Source organism: Trichomycterus rosablanca, chromosome 8, assembly GCF_030014385.1.
Source record: "Trichomycterus rosablanca isolate fTriRos1 chromosome 8, fTriRos1.hap1, whole genome shotgun sequence".
Classification (NCBI taxonomy): Eukaryota; Metazoa; Chordata; class Actinopteri; order Siluriformes; family Trichomycteridae; genus Trichomycterus; species Trichomycterus rosablanca.
The window spans coordinates 17803993-17821875 of NC_085995.1; the positions used below are offsets into that span (position 1 = coordinate 17803993).

Genomic DNA, 17883 nt, shown 5'->3' on the forward strand with positions numbered 1-17883 from the left:
ACCTTGCTGCAGTCTTGCCTTCTTTGCTGTTAATGCACCACCAGTGATTGCCCTGACAGAGATTTAAGACAGACAGGCCTGAAGATGTCTCCACTGCAAGGAATTAACATAACCAGCAAAGAATAAAGCATGTATCTCTTGCACTGTGTACAGATTATGCACAAGATTAATTGCAAAGGTTACTTTCCACTGGTCAACAACTGGGGTAAAATGTGGTATTTGCAAGTGAGACATGAGACAATAATACAACCTGAGCTGTTTTGTTATTTTGTATTATTAGTTGTTTTGTTATTAGTTGTTTACATGTTGTAAAGTGAGTTTTAATGAAATATCTTTAAACCTCTACAAAACCAATAAGAGATAAAGGTCTGCAGGAAATATACACCGATCAGCCATAACATTAAAACCACCTCCTTGTCTTACACTCACTGTCCATTTTACCATATAGAAGTACTTTGTAGTTCTACAATTACTGACTGTAGTCCATCTGTTTCTCTACATACTTTTTTTAGCCTGCTTTCACCCTGTTCTTCAATGGTCAGGATCCCCACAGGACCGCCACAGAGCAGGTATTTAGGTGGTGGATGATTCTCAGCACTGCAGTGACACTGACATGGTGGTGGTGTGTTAGTGTGTGTTGTGCTGGTATGAGTGGATCAGACACAGCAGCACTGCTGGAGTTTTTAAATACTGTGTCCACTGACTGTCTACTCTTTTAGACACTCCTACCTAGTTGGTCCACCTTGTAGATATAAAGTCAGAGATTGCTCATCTATTGCTGCTGTTTAAGTTGGTCATCTTCTAGACCTTCATCAGTGGTCACATCAGTAGGCTGGATATTTTTGGTCGGTGGACTATGCTCAGTCCAGCAGTGACAGTGAGGTGTGTAAAAACTCCATCAGCATTGCTGTGTTTTATCCACTCATACCAGTACAACTCACACTTACACACCACCACCATGTCAGTGTCACTGCAGTGCTGAGAATGATCCACCACCTAAATAATACCTACACTGTGGACAGTGATTGTAGAAACAAGAAGGTGATTTTAATGTTATGGCTGATCAGTGTATTTGCTTGATTGCACCACTAACTAAAAATCCAAAGTACCCTTTCAGCTGCACACAAACGTTAAATCACAGAACAATGACAAGTGGTGGAACAGTGTAAAGCACACCCCTGAACTTTGGTGTAATAAATAATGCTTTATTATCAGGCAAACTGACAGACAATTTTCTGTTCAGAAATCAAAGCTGGTAACCTCATATTTGGCTAGCAGGCTGCCTGTAAAGAGGACTATAATGAAGACTTACTCTTAATTTATCATAAAAATGCCCCTGTGGACAAAGAAGCCTGCATAAAAATGTTGTGCTAAGTTTGTAAAGAAATCTTGCACAAAGTTCTGGCTTGTTAGACTCATCTGGTATAAACTGCAGTGTCAACTGTAAGCAAGTCTAGCTTAACATTATAGCAGAAAATCAGAGTTTCAGATGAGTTTTTTGTTGCGGATTATGTTTATGTTCTATTTTGATGATAATAGTCAGTCATTTCAATATTTAGTTCATGATTTATTTGGATACTGATATTCTCTATAATGAGCTTGAGTAGGAAAATAAAGCCCTGTGCGTTCTAGCACAAAAGCAGTGTTTTCTTCTCAATCAATCCTTTTTGTTTTTGTGGGCCGCTTTTTAATGAGGTAATAGATTGTAATTGATTTTATCAACAGACCATGTTGAGCCTTCTGAATAATTACAGCATGGATATGGTTGTTTAAAAAGGATGCATGATTTGGCTTTTAAATTATGTTATAGTTGCCTTCTAGATAAAGGATTTTGGTGGATTGGTTGGCAGTATTTATGTTGTCTCTGCTTTAGAATGCAGTTATTGTTTGTTAAGAACTCTTAATTTGTGTTTTGTTAATGTAATTATATAACCAGTTGTGTACTGCTGTTTAAAAAGTGAGTTTACTGCAGCACTCTCTAGAAAGCAAATGATTGAATTTTTATCCACATTATTGAAATCTGTCAAAAAGCGCTTTGTTGTCAATATGTTTGTGGGTGAAGTTTATTACTGGAAACTCAAAATGTAAACCACATACTGCATATTAAGTAGCAGGACTTTGTTGGCAAGAATCATTGTTTTGAACTAAACGCTGGCAGCTACAGAAAGCCAGTGAAGAGAACGCAGCAGTGAGGTGATGTGGCAGTGTTTGGACTGGTTAAAAATCAGGTGGGCAGCTGTGTTTTGAGTCAGTTGCAGGGGTTTAATAGTGGACATGTGAGCACCTGCCAGGAGGGAGTTGCAGTAGTCTAGCCTTGATGACAGGTGATTGGACAAGAATCTGAGTGGCTTACACAGAGAGAAATAGTCAAATCTTTTTAATGTTGTAGAGCATGAACTGGCATAAACAGGACAGCTGGCTATCCAGGACAACACCAAGGTTGCATACATTATCAGATTGGTCAGTTTGATCTAGGAGTTATTAGGAGAAATGACTAGGCCTTGGGTTGGAGCTAATAGTAAGATGTCTGCCAGACTTGCTGAGATGTGGGCTGTGTTTTTTGTGTCTGAAGGAGGGAACGAAGGAATGAGTCTCATCTGCATAGTGGTAAGAGAAGCCATGCAAACATGTGACCTTACCAAAAGAGCCAGTGTATACTCATATTATCCAATCATTTAAGTATACTACTCATTTTAGTGGCGTGACATTACCTTACTCTTGATCCTTAAACAACAGTCTTTATCATGCAGACTAAGATAAGGACATGCTGTTCTGACACATTTAAGTGGTGCAGTTCTTGTTCCCATTAACAACCTGAGCTGAGATTTGTGAAAGTCTAAAGGAGTTCATTGGCATGCCCAACCTTGCCAACCCTCTTCTCATAATCCTGTTGATTTGGTTTAGTTGCTGAAAAGTCAGTGTGTGTGCAGCACTCAATCACGTATACAGTAGCAGAGAGGCATTCTAAAGCCCCTAAGCTGGTGATGAGGATGTGAGAAGAGAGGAGAATATGAGATGAGTGTGTATACGCATATGTTGTCCAAATAATTAAATGTCAGGCATCCTGCTTCATTAAGTGTCTTGCCAGAAGTTTTCTCACACTCCTTGTGACCTCGCCCTGACTTTACCATGCATATACGCTCTTTGGCATACTCTTAGTTTTATAGACATTTGCAAACCAAGCTGCATACATTCGAAGCCTTTCCATTTTTCCCGTACATGTTCAATTGTTTGCTGATCTTATTCTGCTAAAAACTATTTGGGTTTAAGCAATTACATTTACTCTGTCATACAGCTGTTTAAATGATTCCTCGAATTGGATTTGTTTTAGGATATTGTCCATATCAACACTCTCAGTTACATTCTCAACTCACTCTCATCTTGCCCTCTGTACAAAATGTTTCCACTAGTTTGTCTATTAACCAAATGATACAATTTGGCTTCTGATAGACTAAACACACCCATGTTTAATAAGTGATTAAAGCAGAAAAAAACTGGCTAAAGGTTTTAATAAGCAGCACACCATGTTGTAAGTTAATTCTTTAAGACAAGTTATTAAAATATTTCAATCAAAAAAGGATCACAAATGACTGAAATCCCAGCTTAACACAAAAGAGCCATTGTCTTTAAATAAATAAAGCTTGTTTTTTATATATATATTACAATAATACTATTTATTACAACCCCAAATCAGAAAAAGTTGGGTCAGTATGGAAAATGAAAATAAAATAAAAATGCAGTGTTCCTTACATTTACTTTTTGAACTCAAGATATTTCATGTTTTGTCTGCTTAACTTCATTTAATTTGTTAATATCCCTCTATTCCTGCATTTCAGGCCTGCAACACATTCCAAAAAAAGTTGGGACGGGGGCAATTTAGAGCTAGTAATGAGGTGAAAAAACTAAATAATGACGTGATTCCAAACAGTTGATGTCAACAGGTGATTGTAATCATGGTTTGGTACAAAAGCAGCATCCAGGAAAGGTTGAGTCTTTAATAAGTAAAGATGGCCAGAGGATCTCCAGTTTGTCAACAAATGTGTGAGAAAATGATTGAAATGTTTAAAAACAATGTACCTCAAAGAAAGATCGGAAGGGATTTACATATTTCTCCCTTTACAGTGCATAATATCATTAAACCATTTAAGGACTCGGGAGGAATTCAGTGTGTAAAGGCCAAGGGCGCATGCTTAAGCTGAACGTCTGTGATCTTCGATCCCTCAGACGGCACTGCATCAAGAACCGCCACTCAACAATAGCTGATATAACCACATGGGCAAGCGATTACTTTGCCATACTTTTGTCAAGCACTACAATACGGAGTTACATGCACAAATGCCACTTAAAACTTTACTGTGCAAAAAAAAGCTGTATGTTAACCATGTCCAGAAGAGGTGTCAACTTCTCTGGGCTCAGAGGCATCTTGGATGGACCATCACACAGTGGAAACATGTATTGTGGTCAGATGAATCAAAATTCCAGGTCTTTTTTGGAAAAAATGGACACTGTGTGCTCCGGACCAAGATGAAAAGGACCATCCAGACTGTTATCAGCAACGAGTCCAAAAGCCAGGGTCTGTCATGGTATGGGGCTGTGTCTTTGGCCTTGGCAAAGATAGTTAACACTTCTGTAATGGCAAGATTAATACAGAAAAGTACACTGAGATCTTAAAAAAGTACATTGATATGCTGCCTACAAGGCGTCATCTTTTCCAGGGACGTCCATGCATTTTTTAAGAAGACAATGCAAAACCACATGCTGCACACATTACAAAGGCATGGCTGTGGAAGAAGAGGGTACAGGTACTGGACTACAGTCCTGACCTGTCCCCAATAGAGAATGTGTGGAAAATTTTAAAACAAAAAATGCGACAATGAAGACCCCGTACTGTTGCACATCTTAAGACGTGTTTGCAGGAAGAATGAGACAAAATAAAAGCTGAAACACTAAATCACTTGGTATCCTCGGTGCTAAAATGTCTTTTAAATGTGGTGAAAAGGAATGGCAATGTTACAAAGTGGTAAATGCTTTACTGTCCCAACTTTATTTAGAATGTGTTGCAGGTCTGAAATGCAGGAATGGATGTTTATTAATAAATGAAGTTGAGCAGACAAAACATGAAATATCTCAGGTTCATCCTGTCTGCAATCAAATAAATGTCAAAGTAAATGTAAGAAACTCTGTGTGTTTTTTATTATTATTATTATTATTTGCATTTTCCATGCTGTCCCAACTTTTTCTGGTTTGGGGTTGTAAATATTACAATAATAGTAATTATTATTTCTGGAATCAATATTTAAAATTTGAAATATGCAGTGTATATATCTTTATTATACAACTCTTTTAACTTTTGCTGCATAATATAGGGCTGTTAACCATGTGCATGTAAACAGACTTTTTTTCTTCTGATCAAATGCAAACTGGAAACTGGATTTTTTTACTGAAACTGCTACAGCATAGTGAGAACTGTGTGCTTTTTGTGCAATTTGTGAAAACAGTTTGGGAAAAAAACTTTTTTTTTCTGTTTCATAATGACTATGACCCAGCACAGAATGTAAAGTCCATAAAAATGGTTTGACAGTTTGATGGGGAGCAAGTTGACTAGCCTGCAGAGAGCCTGACATTAACTAATTTAATATCTTTGGAATTATCCTCCAATCTCTTACCTCTTAGAAGGGTTTAATTTCATTTATTCTTTTTTTCTGAAACATATTGCACATTTTACTTATAATAAAATACCATTGTGTGTTTGTGTGTGTGTACAACGTTACAAATATATATATATATATATATATATATTTATATATTTGTGTTATTTATTTATATATATATGTACAGTTCATTACCCTGGCCATCAAATGTCACTTTGTCATCCTGAAAAGAGTGGTCTTTTCAAACGTTGGGAACGTTTCCCAATTTAGTAATTTTACTTCTTCATATCTAGACATTTTGTTATGATCCGAGTCTACCAGGGCTCTAAAGTCTTGCTCATTACAGATGATGAATTGGGCTACAGTTAAGCGAAAAGTAGGACAAATTGATCAAAGTGTCAGGTGCCCCCTGTGATGCCTGGGTCTCCATGAAGGAGGAAATGTAGAAGAAGCTGTCAGGAAGTGTCCAGACTTATATTGCCTTTAATAAATGTTTATCTGTGTGGAATGACCTGGTTGGTGAGAACATGTTTTAGGAACAGTAAAAAAAATTAAGCAGGTGTGACTTTTGAGGCTGACTCCAACTGCACAGTAGTTGATGAACTTGGCAGGCACCACAAGTTAACAGACATGCCCTGGTTTAAACCAAGCTAATAGATCAGTGTTCAGGATAAACGTCTAGAAGACATTGCTTTGACTTTTAGAAATTTTTTGCTTAATTTTGGGTTAACCAAAAAAGCAAATAATAATAATAAACTGCAGTATTTGGTCAGCTTAATTCAATTTTCCAATAAACATCCATTCCTGCATATCAGGCCTGCAACACATTCCAAAAACAGTTGGGATATGGGCAACTAAATAATGATGATTTTAAACAGGTGATGTCAACAGGTGATCAGAATCATGATTTGGCACTAAAGCGGTATCCACGAGTCTTTGAGGAGCAAAGATAGGCAGATGATCTAGAGTTTAGCAAACAATGTTCCTCAAAAAAGTATTTCTCCCTCCACAATGCATAAAGTCATTAAACAATTCAAGGAATCTGGAGGAATTTTAGTGTGTAAAGGGGAAGGCACTGGATCAAGAACCGTCAGTCGTTGATAGCTAATACACAGTCGAGTCACAGTATTATGACAACTTCATACTTTTGGTGGCGGCAGTGCATAGCTTATGAAGGAAGTTATGATTTGTGACCTGTCTTGGTAGGTATATAAGGTGTGCGATAGGCTTTCTGCACATATGTCCTTCGTTGCTGTCATGGGTAAAAGTACCATGGGTAAAATTGTCTTCCCTGGGGCGGATGGGATCTTCAGCAAGACAATGCGACATGTCACACAGCTAGAAATGTCGGACATTGACTGGAAGAGCATGACCAAGACTTCCACGTACTACCCTGGCCCCCTAATTCCCCAGACTTTAACTCAACTGGGCATCTGTGGGACCACCACGATCGTCATGTTCGCTATATGGATCCTCCCCCATGCACCCTCCAGAAGCTGTGGGATGCACGGCAGTCAGCATGGCTCCAGGTACCTGGGACAACCTACCAGGACCTTAGTGAGTCACTAAGTCATGCTATGAAAGCATGACTGGTAAGGCAGAGGGAGATGATGCTGGCAAGGGACAGAAAGAAACCACAGATGTAATGAACCGGGCTTACCTTTAAGGGGTAATTGTACACTCCCTCAAAGTGACCAACCTGCAGTAAAGCACGGGTGATTGTGGGGTGTCACATACCCACAGCTCTGAGGAAGATTACATCACCTAAAGACGCTTGATGTGCTAGCTGGAGGGTTGCAGCGTCCCTCCCAGATGCATACATTAGAAACAGGGATGTTTAACCGCAGCAGTCAGTAGGGCACGTACAAGTGCACAGTGTCCTGCCCAGTGTTATGCCTGCATTGGACCAACACACTTTCCATGCCACAAGCTTCCATCACCACCTGGTAAACATAGCCACTCCTCAAAATACGAAAGTACAACAGTAGCAGTAACTGGGCACCATATTGCAATTTGAGTTTGTGGAAACAGCTGCTGGATGGAATGGGACAACCACAGCTGTGCAGCTGGCTGTCATGCTAGAGGGCGAGGTGTTACAAGCTCTCACAGATCTTCTACCCGACCGATGCGTAACATATAAGCATCAATGTTTTGGTAAGTGCCAGTGGATCCCAGACCTCAGATACTAACTTCATCAACGTCAGCATCTCTGAGGCAAGAAACTTGTCCGACTTGCCGCAGAAAGACGCAATAGACATGGACAAAGAAATTCTTAGCCACCGCCAGAGTAGGGCTAAGTAGGGTCCCAAAAGCTACAGCAGCAGCTACGCTTCTCCTGTAATGGATGGCAGCTACGATCTAAAGCCAATAGGTGTGGTCCCAACACATGAAAGAGACAACAGCTATAAGAAAGCAGTTCAAGACCAGCCAACCATGCTACCTGTCACCACTGCAAACAATATGGGCGCTATTAGGCCCAAAGCTCACACCGACACTGCTCAATCATGACCTAGACTCTGCAAGAAATGGACGCCTGGCCACCCAAAACAGCTGACCATTTCATGCTCAGGTGATGGCATGCCGGTTACAGCACTGTTCGCACCGGATCAACTATCAGCCTCATTAATCCTGGCATTATTCCATTCCACCATCACTGGTAACCATCCATTGAGCGTGTAGTAACCGGACAAGCTTTAAAAGTAAAAGGAGAACAGCAGCTACTGCTAAAACTTGGCAGTCAACAGATCAAGCATGACTTCAAGATCACGGACATTGGAGACAAGTGCATCCTGGGTTTCGACATCATAAAAGCCACCATTATTCCTGCTGTGCCGGCACTGTAGTTGGAGAGTGGGAAACGCATCGGGGTGAGAAATTGGTGTGGCGAAAAAATAGAAAAGCAAAAATAAAAGAGCTAAATTGCCAGACAGAGATGGCTGATGGTGGCCCAAATTCATAATGATTCACTCTCTCTCCCATGCTCCAGTGCAGCAGCCTGGGCCTGAGTGATGAAGAAAACCATCAGCTGTCAGCCCTCATTCACCGCTACCATCACGTATTCGCCATTAACGACAGCTACTGCCGCCACACCAACATCTGCTGACACTAGATCCACATCGGCATTGCTGCTCTCTTTTACCAAAGGCCCTGCCAACTGCCTTATATGCTACGACAAACAGCTGATCAGATGGTGTTGTAAATGGCAGAAGCTGAAGTGATTCGGTCCTCAGGGAGCTCATGGACCTCATTGGTGGTGTTAGCCAAAAAAAAGGACTCATCATGGAGGTCCTGTGTGGATTATTGCTGTTTAAATCAGTAGTGGAGAAAGTGGTAACCTACTTCAGCATAGTGCTAAGCCAGCAGAAACACAACTACTTTGTTGCATGCTGGGAACTGCTGGCAGTGGTGGATGTGACCAAGCACTTTAGGCACTACCTTTATGGTCATAAATTTACTCTCTGCACGGACCACTCTTTGCTTCGCTGGCTACCAAGTTTTAAATCGCCGGAGGACCAGCTAACAAGATGGCTGAAAGCACTGCCGCCATCCAGTTTGATATGGTCTATCAGGCAGCACCAAAACACACGAATGCTGACAGTTTGTCCTGGCAGACTGCAGGCAGCAAGTGTGCAGCCAGCAAATAGAAGCAGCAGCAGAGGCGGCTTGTGCAATGAACATAATAGTTGATGGCTGAGATCTAATACTAGTGGTAGAGCAACAGGCAGTCCTTGATCTTGCTAGTGGGATGAGCTGGACAGAGAAAGGCCAGCACCCACAGCAAATCTATAAAAAGGCTGGTGGAGATGTGGTTAATGCTTTTCTTGCTTGATGGACTGTTGTACAGGAGGTGAAGCATGCTGGCCAGAACTCAACACCACTTGCAGCTGGTTGTTTTGGAGGTGGGTACGGAGGCCCTGCAGGCCCCGGGCACCTTGGCATAAGTAAGACGTGGCGTCTGGCAGACCGGTTCTTTTGGATTGGCAGCTGTTCAGACATGGAGTGGTTCTATCGTAGGTACAATGTCTGCACAGCTAGATTAGATAGGTCAGTTATGGGCACCCTTTCAGTGGCTGCAGGCCAGCTCCCTAATGGATCATGTGACAATTGACATTCTAGGCCCGATTGACCAAGGAAACCCGACCATTTTCTGACCAGGGGATCCAATGTGTCTTGGTTGCCATGAATTACTTCACCTACTGACCTGAAGCGTACACCGTATTGAACCAAGAGACCACAAGAGTCATTGACTGGTTGTTGTATGGCATATTCTCCAGGTTTGGAATATCAACAGAGCTGCACTGCGAGCAGGGGCACTGATGAGTCAGCTCTGCACGTGAACAAAACAATGTGTTGGTGGAATCACACATTCACTACACAGCTGGCAGTCTTGGTTGCTAGTGTGATTGCAATTGTTCCCTCGGTCTAAGAAACTACCAACTGCACACCAGCCTCAGCTAGCTTGTGATTGAACTTCAGAGATTGAACGTCAGCAACAAATCGACAGGGATCATCACATCGCCAGGCAGTGAGCCATGATAGCAGGGCATTTATTTAAATACACTAATCAGGCATAACATTATGACCACCTTCCTGGTGTTCCAGAGGTAAGCCACCTTCTTCCATTGCTTCGTGGTCCAGGTCCGATGCTCACGTGTCCATTGTTGGTGCTTTCAGCGGTGGACAGGGGTCAGCATGGGCACCCTGACTGGTCTGCGGCTATGCAGCCCCATACGCAACAAACTGTGATGCACTGTGTATTCTGACACCTTTCTATCAGAACCAGCATTAACTTCTTCAGCAATTTGAGCTACAGTAGCTCGTCTGTTGGATCGGCCAACAAGGGCCAGCCTTAGCTTCCCACGTGCATCAATGCGCCCATGACCCTGTCGCTGGTTTACCACTGTTCCTTTCTTGGAACAGTCTTGGCTAGATGACTGGTCAGAGCATCTCCAACTCAAACTACAGCTCTTGTGGGGTGTTCCCAGTCTGCAGTGGTGATAGATACTGACCACTGCAGACCGGGAACACCCCACAAGAGCTGTTGTTTGAGTTGGAGAAGCTCTGACCCAGTCGTCTAGCCATCACAATTTGGCCCTTGTCAAATTTGCTCAAATCCTTACACTTGTCCATTTTTCCTGCTTCTAACACATCAACTCTGAGGATAAAATGTTTACTTGCTGCCTAATATGTCCCACCCACTAACAGGTGCCGTGATGAAGAGATAATCAGTGTTATTCACTTCAACTGTCAGTGGTCATAATGTTATGCCTAGTCGGTGTATATATTAAAAAAAAAATACATTGAACAGTGTCCAGTAGTAACATTTTATAGTATTTATAATCCAGAGAGGAGGATAAAGTCATACTTATTCTTTTCTGCCCTGAGGTTTATATATTTTCATTGGCCTAATCCTGGACCTTATTGCCTTTTTGATAGTGAGCCCTCTACCCCTGCAGCTGCAGTCACACTCAGCAGTTTGGTAGCTGGTTTTTTAAGGCACATCCCACTGTCATCAACAGAACAATGATAAAAAGCCTTGATATTGACTGGCTCCACACTAAATCTTGGTAAAGGGCATTTAGCTCCTCTGCACAAGCAGCAGAATGAAAATCTGTCAGTGGCCATCAGCAAATGCTTTCATCCTTTGGCTCCTCTCCATGTGTTAGCAGGCGCTGCTTAGTGCTTTACTTTTTAATATGCGGTATTGCGGTACAGTTTGTTTGTTTATTTATTTTTTGCCTTCTACTTTGTCATTTAAATGGCAGTTTTGTTTCTTGTTTTTTTTTTTCTGAATGTTGAGTACATTATGTAGCCTGTTGAATAGATGGAATTTAGAAATGCTTGCTACTGCAACAATTAGTGTCCTCAGTTTCCAAAATATTTATTAAAAAGTCAGAACTTTTTGGGGTATAATGCAGGCATTTAATTCTAAATGTATTTATATTCACAAAATACAAGTAAGTTGATTAGTTAAAACATTTAATTTTTTATTTTTATTTTACTCTTATCAGTTAAATAAAGATTTACAGTTCAAATCTGGACATTATTAACATAAGGCTTCTTTTTTGAAAAGTAAAGTTTTAAGTGGCATTTGTGCATGTAACTCTGTATTGTAGTGCTTGACAAAGGTTTGCCAAAGTAATCCCTCACCCATGTGGTTATATCAGCTATTGTTGAGTGGCGGTTCTTGATGAAGTGCCGTCTGAGGGATTGAAGATCACAGGCTTTCAGCTTAAGCCTGCGTCCTTGGCCTTTACGCACTGAAATTTCTCCCGATTCCTTAAATCGTTTAATGATATTATGCAATGTAGAGGGAGAAATGTGCAAATCCCTTCCAATCTTTCTTTGAGATACATTGTTTTTAAACATTTCAGTCACTTTCTTTCACATTTGTTGACAAACTAGAGATCCTCTGATCATCTTTGCTCATCAAAGACTCAGCCTTTCCTGGATGCTGCTTTTGTTCCAAACCATGATTACAATCACCTGTTGACATCACCTGTTCGGAATCACATCATTATTTAGTTTTTTCAACTCATTACTAGCCCTAAATTGCCCCTGTCCCCACTTTTTTTGGAATGTGTTGCAGGTATATTAATAAATGAAATTAAGTTGAGCAGACAAAACATGAAATAGCTTGGGTTCAAACTGTCTGCAATCAAATAAAAGTCATGTAAATGTGAGGAACACTGCATTTTTCTTTTATTTGCATTGTCCATACTGTCCCAACATTTTCTGATTTGGGGTTGTATTTTATTGCATTTTACAAAATGTCTCAACTTTTCAGGGAATGGTATTATGATTAGTGTTATTGTTATTATTATTATTATTATTATTATATTTACTAGACTAAAATGTAACTCTCTCTTTCTGTGCCCTTTTTCTCCTACAGAAGGGGATGAGACAGGTGTGATGGACAGCCTGATGGAGGCATTGCAGTCTGGTGCAGCTTTCCGTGACCGTAGGAAAAGAACCCCACGCACTGGTAAAAGTCCAAATTTCATCCAGTATTAATTCTATTTTCTACTACCTACACACCTTCACTTTCCTACTTCCTACACAACTCCAAACAGTCACCCTCAGTAATATAGTATGTTCATCTTATCACTTCTACAAAGTAGTGGTCTCCATTTCTCACTCATCTAGCAGTTTTCTTTTTGCCCTTCTATAGCCTAGCATTCTAGAGCTCTTCATTATGTGTAACAATATGTCTCTGATGCATTTCTTAACAGATTTATTGCTACTTTGCTATTCATACGCCACTGATTACAATAAAAATGGGTTGTAGTTACGGGATCCACAGAGAATGGCTTAACATAATCTTAATGTTAACATATTCCATCATGCCATGATGAATATTCTAGGCACAAGAAAGGTGGGGGAGGAACAGGCCAGCTGGCAGAGGTGCCATGTTGAATTAAAATGCCAAGGACAGGTAGACATGTCTCTATACCCATACTACCTTTGTGCTATGGTTGCGGTGGCCCCAAAACGTCATTCTTTGAGTCATTTGTCCATGCATATTTACTGCTGGCAGGCTCACATGTCATCAAAATCCCCAGAGGTAAGCTGCACAGCACGTGTGTATAGCCTAGGTGAACAAAATGTGCACATATAAAATGTTTCAGTAATGGAAAAATATGACAAAACCTTGACTTATTTATCACCCTAATAATGAATTAGCTTTATAATAATAATTTGTTTTATATTATTATCAGTAATAGTAATAATAATAATCTAGGGCAGATGGAATGTCTTTTTTTTTGTGTGTGTGTGAACAAAGTGCCGTGCATGAAAGGGCCTTCCCCAAACGATTTCCAAAAAAAGTTAGAAGCAAATCACCTTCATACAGTGGTATCTTGAAACTCAGTGTTGGTTGGTTCTGGGACTGGTGTTGAGTTTAAAGGCATTGAGTTTAAGGTATTTTTTCCCATAAGGATGTATGGGAAACCTGTATGGGAACTGCTTATATTTTAGGCTTATGTAAAATAATGGGGTTGTTTTTGACACTTATTCACTGAAAATAACACCAATATAAAAACACTGAAATAAAAAGCTGATTCTTACAATTTCTCAGAACTACCCAAGCTATAACACAAGTTTAGAAGTGAAACAGTGAGGAAAATCCAGCTAAACACAGATACATATGGAGCTTTATTCCACACAAATGCAGTTTCATATCATATTCATACTTTGATGACGTTTTTCCACACCGCTCAAGCCAAGCGCTAAACAAAGTGACTGTTCATTGTTAATTTGAAATGAAATAATTATTAAAAAAAACAAAAAACTGAACACGTTGAGTTTAAGGGAAACGTTTAGTTTAAGGGTACAAATTTCTCGACGAAGGGCGTTGAGTTTCAAAGATTTTGAGTTTAGGGGACGCTGAGTTACAAGGTACCACTGTAATCCATTTCATAAACCTCAGCATTAGTTGCATCACCTCATACTGTTGGCCATATGGTGTACATGTTAATGTTTATTCATTTATTAGGATTTTAATGTTATGTTTTACACTTTGTGTATTTCAATATTTAATGTCAGTCACAGGCAATTTTGTATCTCCAATTCACCTAACTTACTTGTCTTTGGGTTGGAGAAAACCAGAGCTTTGCTTCTTCTATCCTAACAACCTCCTATTCTCTCCATGGACCCCACATGCCAGCACAGAGGTCTAATTAGAGGGTATGAATAAGTGAAGTGTCATGCAAATTCAAACCTGCCTCTCACTCAGGACAACAGTGATGTCCGTTTTGATGCCCCCTGACAGAGCCTGCCAGGCATATGTCACTTGGGAGGGCTGCATACTCGCACTTCTTCTTACATGCTTTTGTCTGGAGTCTCCTTTTCTAGACCTGAGCTGGTCCACATTGTACAAAACATCTAACTGAGCTTCGTGGCTGTGGAGGACAAATGCATTGTGCATTAGTGTTTTAAAGATTATTTTTAATATTGTAGTTTATATTTTAGAAATAGATTTATAAGGTTTTTAATTAGTCATATGTGCAAAGCCTATGTAGAGAAGTTAGTGTCTATAATTTAGGCATAGATAATTGAATTCTTAAAGCACCGAGCTACCGTGCCGCCCCAATAGTCAAGGTAAAAAATAGGCTTTAATACATTAAAAGCCTGTTTTTTGGTTGTTCTGTGTACTGGGAGACAGTTTCTAGCATGTCAAGCTGCAGGGGCAAGTGCTCAGTCTGATTTTACCTGTTTGTGATCAACACTTACACAATAACATTTTAACCAACATTTCACCAAGACAGAGAACAGCAGCATGTGTTTAGGCTGTCTTTGATCAAGTTTTGTTATTTTCTGATTTTATTTTATCATTATATATTTTCCTTATTTGTCCCCTGCAGCTTGACATGCTAGAAACTGTCTCCCAGTACACAGAACAACCAAAAAACAGGCTTTTAATGTATTAAAGCCTATTTTTTACCTTGACTATTGGGGCGGCACGGTGGCTCGGTGGGTAGCTCTGTCGCCTCACAGCAAGAAGGTCCTGGGTTCAATCCCCAGGTGGGGCAGTTCGGGTCCTTTCTGTGTGGAGTTTGCATGTTCTCCACTGGTCTGCATGGGTTTCCTCCAGGTGCGCCAGTTTCCTCCCACAGTCCAAAGACATGCAAGTGAGGTGAAATGGAGATACAAAATTGTCTATGACTGTTTGATATAACCTTGTGAATTGATGAATCTTGTGTAACAAGTAACTCCCTGTCTGTCATGAATGTAACCAAAGAGTGCAAAACATGACGGTAAAATCCAAATAAACAAACAAACAAAAACCTTGACTATTGATTGCAGGCCTCATTGTTAAATTCAGACTTCATGTAGAGCCTCATCAGCAGATTAAATCATCTAGCTGGTAATTTACAGAACACCACAGCAAATGTAGAATTAATCCCAAATTTCCACAACTTTGATATTATGATATACGAGCAGCAATAGCTCAGCAGTTAAGGTACTGGATTATTAACCAAAAGTTTGCCAGTTCAAGCACCACTACTGCCAAGCTGCCACTGCTGGGTCCCTGAGCAAGGCCCTTAACCCTCAAGTGCTTGAATTGTATTTAGACATAATTGTAAGTCGCTTTGGAAAAAAGTGAAAAAAGGCTAGAGTCAGTATGTAATGTGACCTCCCTTGCCACTAAGCACATCTTGAACACTTTTGGGGCGACTGTCTTAAAGTTTTTCGAAAGTAATCTTCTGGTATATAATACCAGGCTTCTTTCATCACTTTTCAGAGTTCTTCTTTTGACTTAGGCTGTCTTTTATTTTGTTTATTTCTCTGTCCAGGTGATCCCATACTGCCTCTATAATATTTAGGTCTGGACTCTGTGGAGGCCAGTCCATGACTGTCAGTGATTTATCAGTTGTCTTCCTCTCCAAATATGATTTCACTGCATTCGTTTGTTGTTTGTTTGTTTCTTTCCTTTTTAGAGTGGCATTGTTGCTAAAAAATATGATGTTATAACTGTCAGATTATGTGATCTTTGGCATTTTGAATGAAATTATGTGATAAAAAGTTGGTCTTATACTTATTATTAAGCTTTCAATGAATTAAACTCATACAGCATGTGTATGTAATGCTCAAACATATCTTGCAACTTTTTGTAATGGATTTTTTTAGAGCAGTCTATCTGACATGAAATAGTGGGACAAATACAAGTGTTAGCAATGACAGAAAGTTGGGTTACTTTCCATTTAGGTTTAGGTTTGGCCTTTTTAAATGAATTTTCTCCCTTTTTCTCTTGATTTTTAGCATGTCCAATTTTACCCAATTGTGTTATGCTTCCTCTCTACTGGTGCTGACCTACTCCCCGATTGAGGGAAGTGAACTGACACACGCACCCTCCGACACGGGAGCAGTAGCATCTTTTCACCTGCACGAGTCGAGTTCATATGTGAAGCAGCCTTGTGCACAGAGAGCAACACCCTGATCAGCATTATTCCACCATGCCATCAATCAGCCAGCAGAGGTCATAATTGCACCAGTTATGAGGTCCCTATCTGGCTCCCTTCCCTGGATGAATAACAGTCAAACGTTGTTAATATAACCGCCCACGCGATACGATGTATTCGAAATCCCAGCTCTGGTGTGCTAGCGTATTTTACCACTGCGCCACCTGAGCGGCCGGCCTTTTTTTAAAGACTGCATACAATTGTCCTATATTTTCTGTTTGTATTCTAATACAGAGACTGAGAATTTGTACATTTACATTTGTACATTTTTGGCATTTAGCAGACGCTTTTTTTATCCAAAGTGACTTACAGTACTGTGACAGTATATTGTCTAAGCAATTGAAGGTTAAGGGCCTTGCTCAAGGGCCCAACAGGGGCAACCTGGCAGTGGTAAGGTTTGAACCAGCAACCTTTTGGTTACTAGTCCAGTACCTTAACCATTAGTCTACAACTGCGTTTTATTAATTAATTATATTAATTAATAAATAAAATTATATATTTTTTAATTATATTAATAATTTAAAAAAATTCATTAGAATTAATTATATATTGTCATTATACCATTGCTAACAAAATAAATATAATGGTTGCCTAAGACTTTTGCACAGTACTGTATGTGCATTTTAAATTATTTTCAGATTTTTAAAGAATTGAGGATATAGTCAACTGTAAAAAAGCCAAAAATTTACAACCTTGCTTGATTGCGTAGTTATTAAAATCCCTAAGCTTTTCTGTTCTGGAGTTTCTCTTTCATCTATCATGACCTTTCCTACTTCTAAAGTGTTCCTGTATCATTCCTCTATTAAAACAAAGATACAGTGATTTAATACCTGTCAGAGTTATGACATATGAGCCCAATCTTCTTGGTGGTTCATTCTTTTAGGCAGAGTGAAAAGTAGGCTCTGTATGTTTAATAAAGATCGATCGACACTGTGGCTTGATGGGTAGCACTGTTACCTCACAGCAAGAAGGTCATGTGTTCAGTTCCCAGGTGGAGCGGACCAGGTCCTTTCTGTGTGAAGTTGGCATGTTCTCCTCATGTCTGCATGAGTTGCCTCTGGGTGCTCCGGTTTCATCTCACAGTCCAAAGACATGCAGTCAGGTTAATCTGAACTACTGAAATGTGTGTGTGATTGAGTTTGCCCTGTGATGAACTGGCAACCTGTCCAGTATATATCATGACCCTGACCAGGATAAACCAGTTACTGAAGATAAATAATCATAGCACAATGGTAGCAGTTAGCTTAAACACAAATTAAATATTTATTTAA

At 40.0% G+C, this 17883-nt stretch overlaps 1 protein-coding gene across 4 annotated transcripts in view; it reads left to right on the forward strand.

Moving 5' to 3' along the window:
- diaph2 (diaphanous-related formin 2) overlaps positions 1 to 17883 on the forward strand; it is a 496954-nt gene that overhangs the window by 409673 nt on the left and 69398 nt on the right. For 3 of the 4 annotated variants that reach the window (XM_063000538.1, XM_063000542.1, XM_063000539.1), the window contains one exon: positions 12544 to 12636. In XM_063000538.1, the coding sequence (XP_062856608.1) occupies positions 12544 to 12636 (93 nt within the window). Of the gene's footprint in view, positions 1 to 12543; positions 12637 to 15946; positions 16087 to 17883 lie in introns of those variants that run through there. The other variant, XM_063000540.1, reaches the window with a different exon arrangement.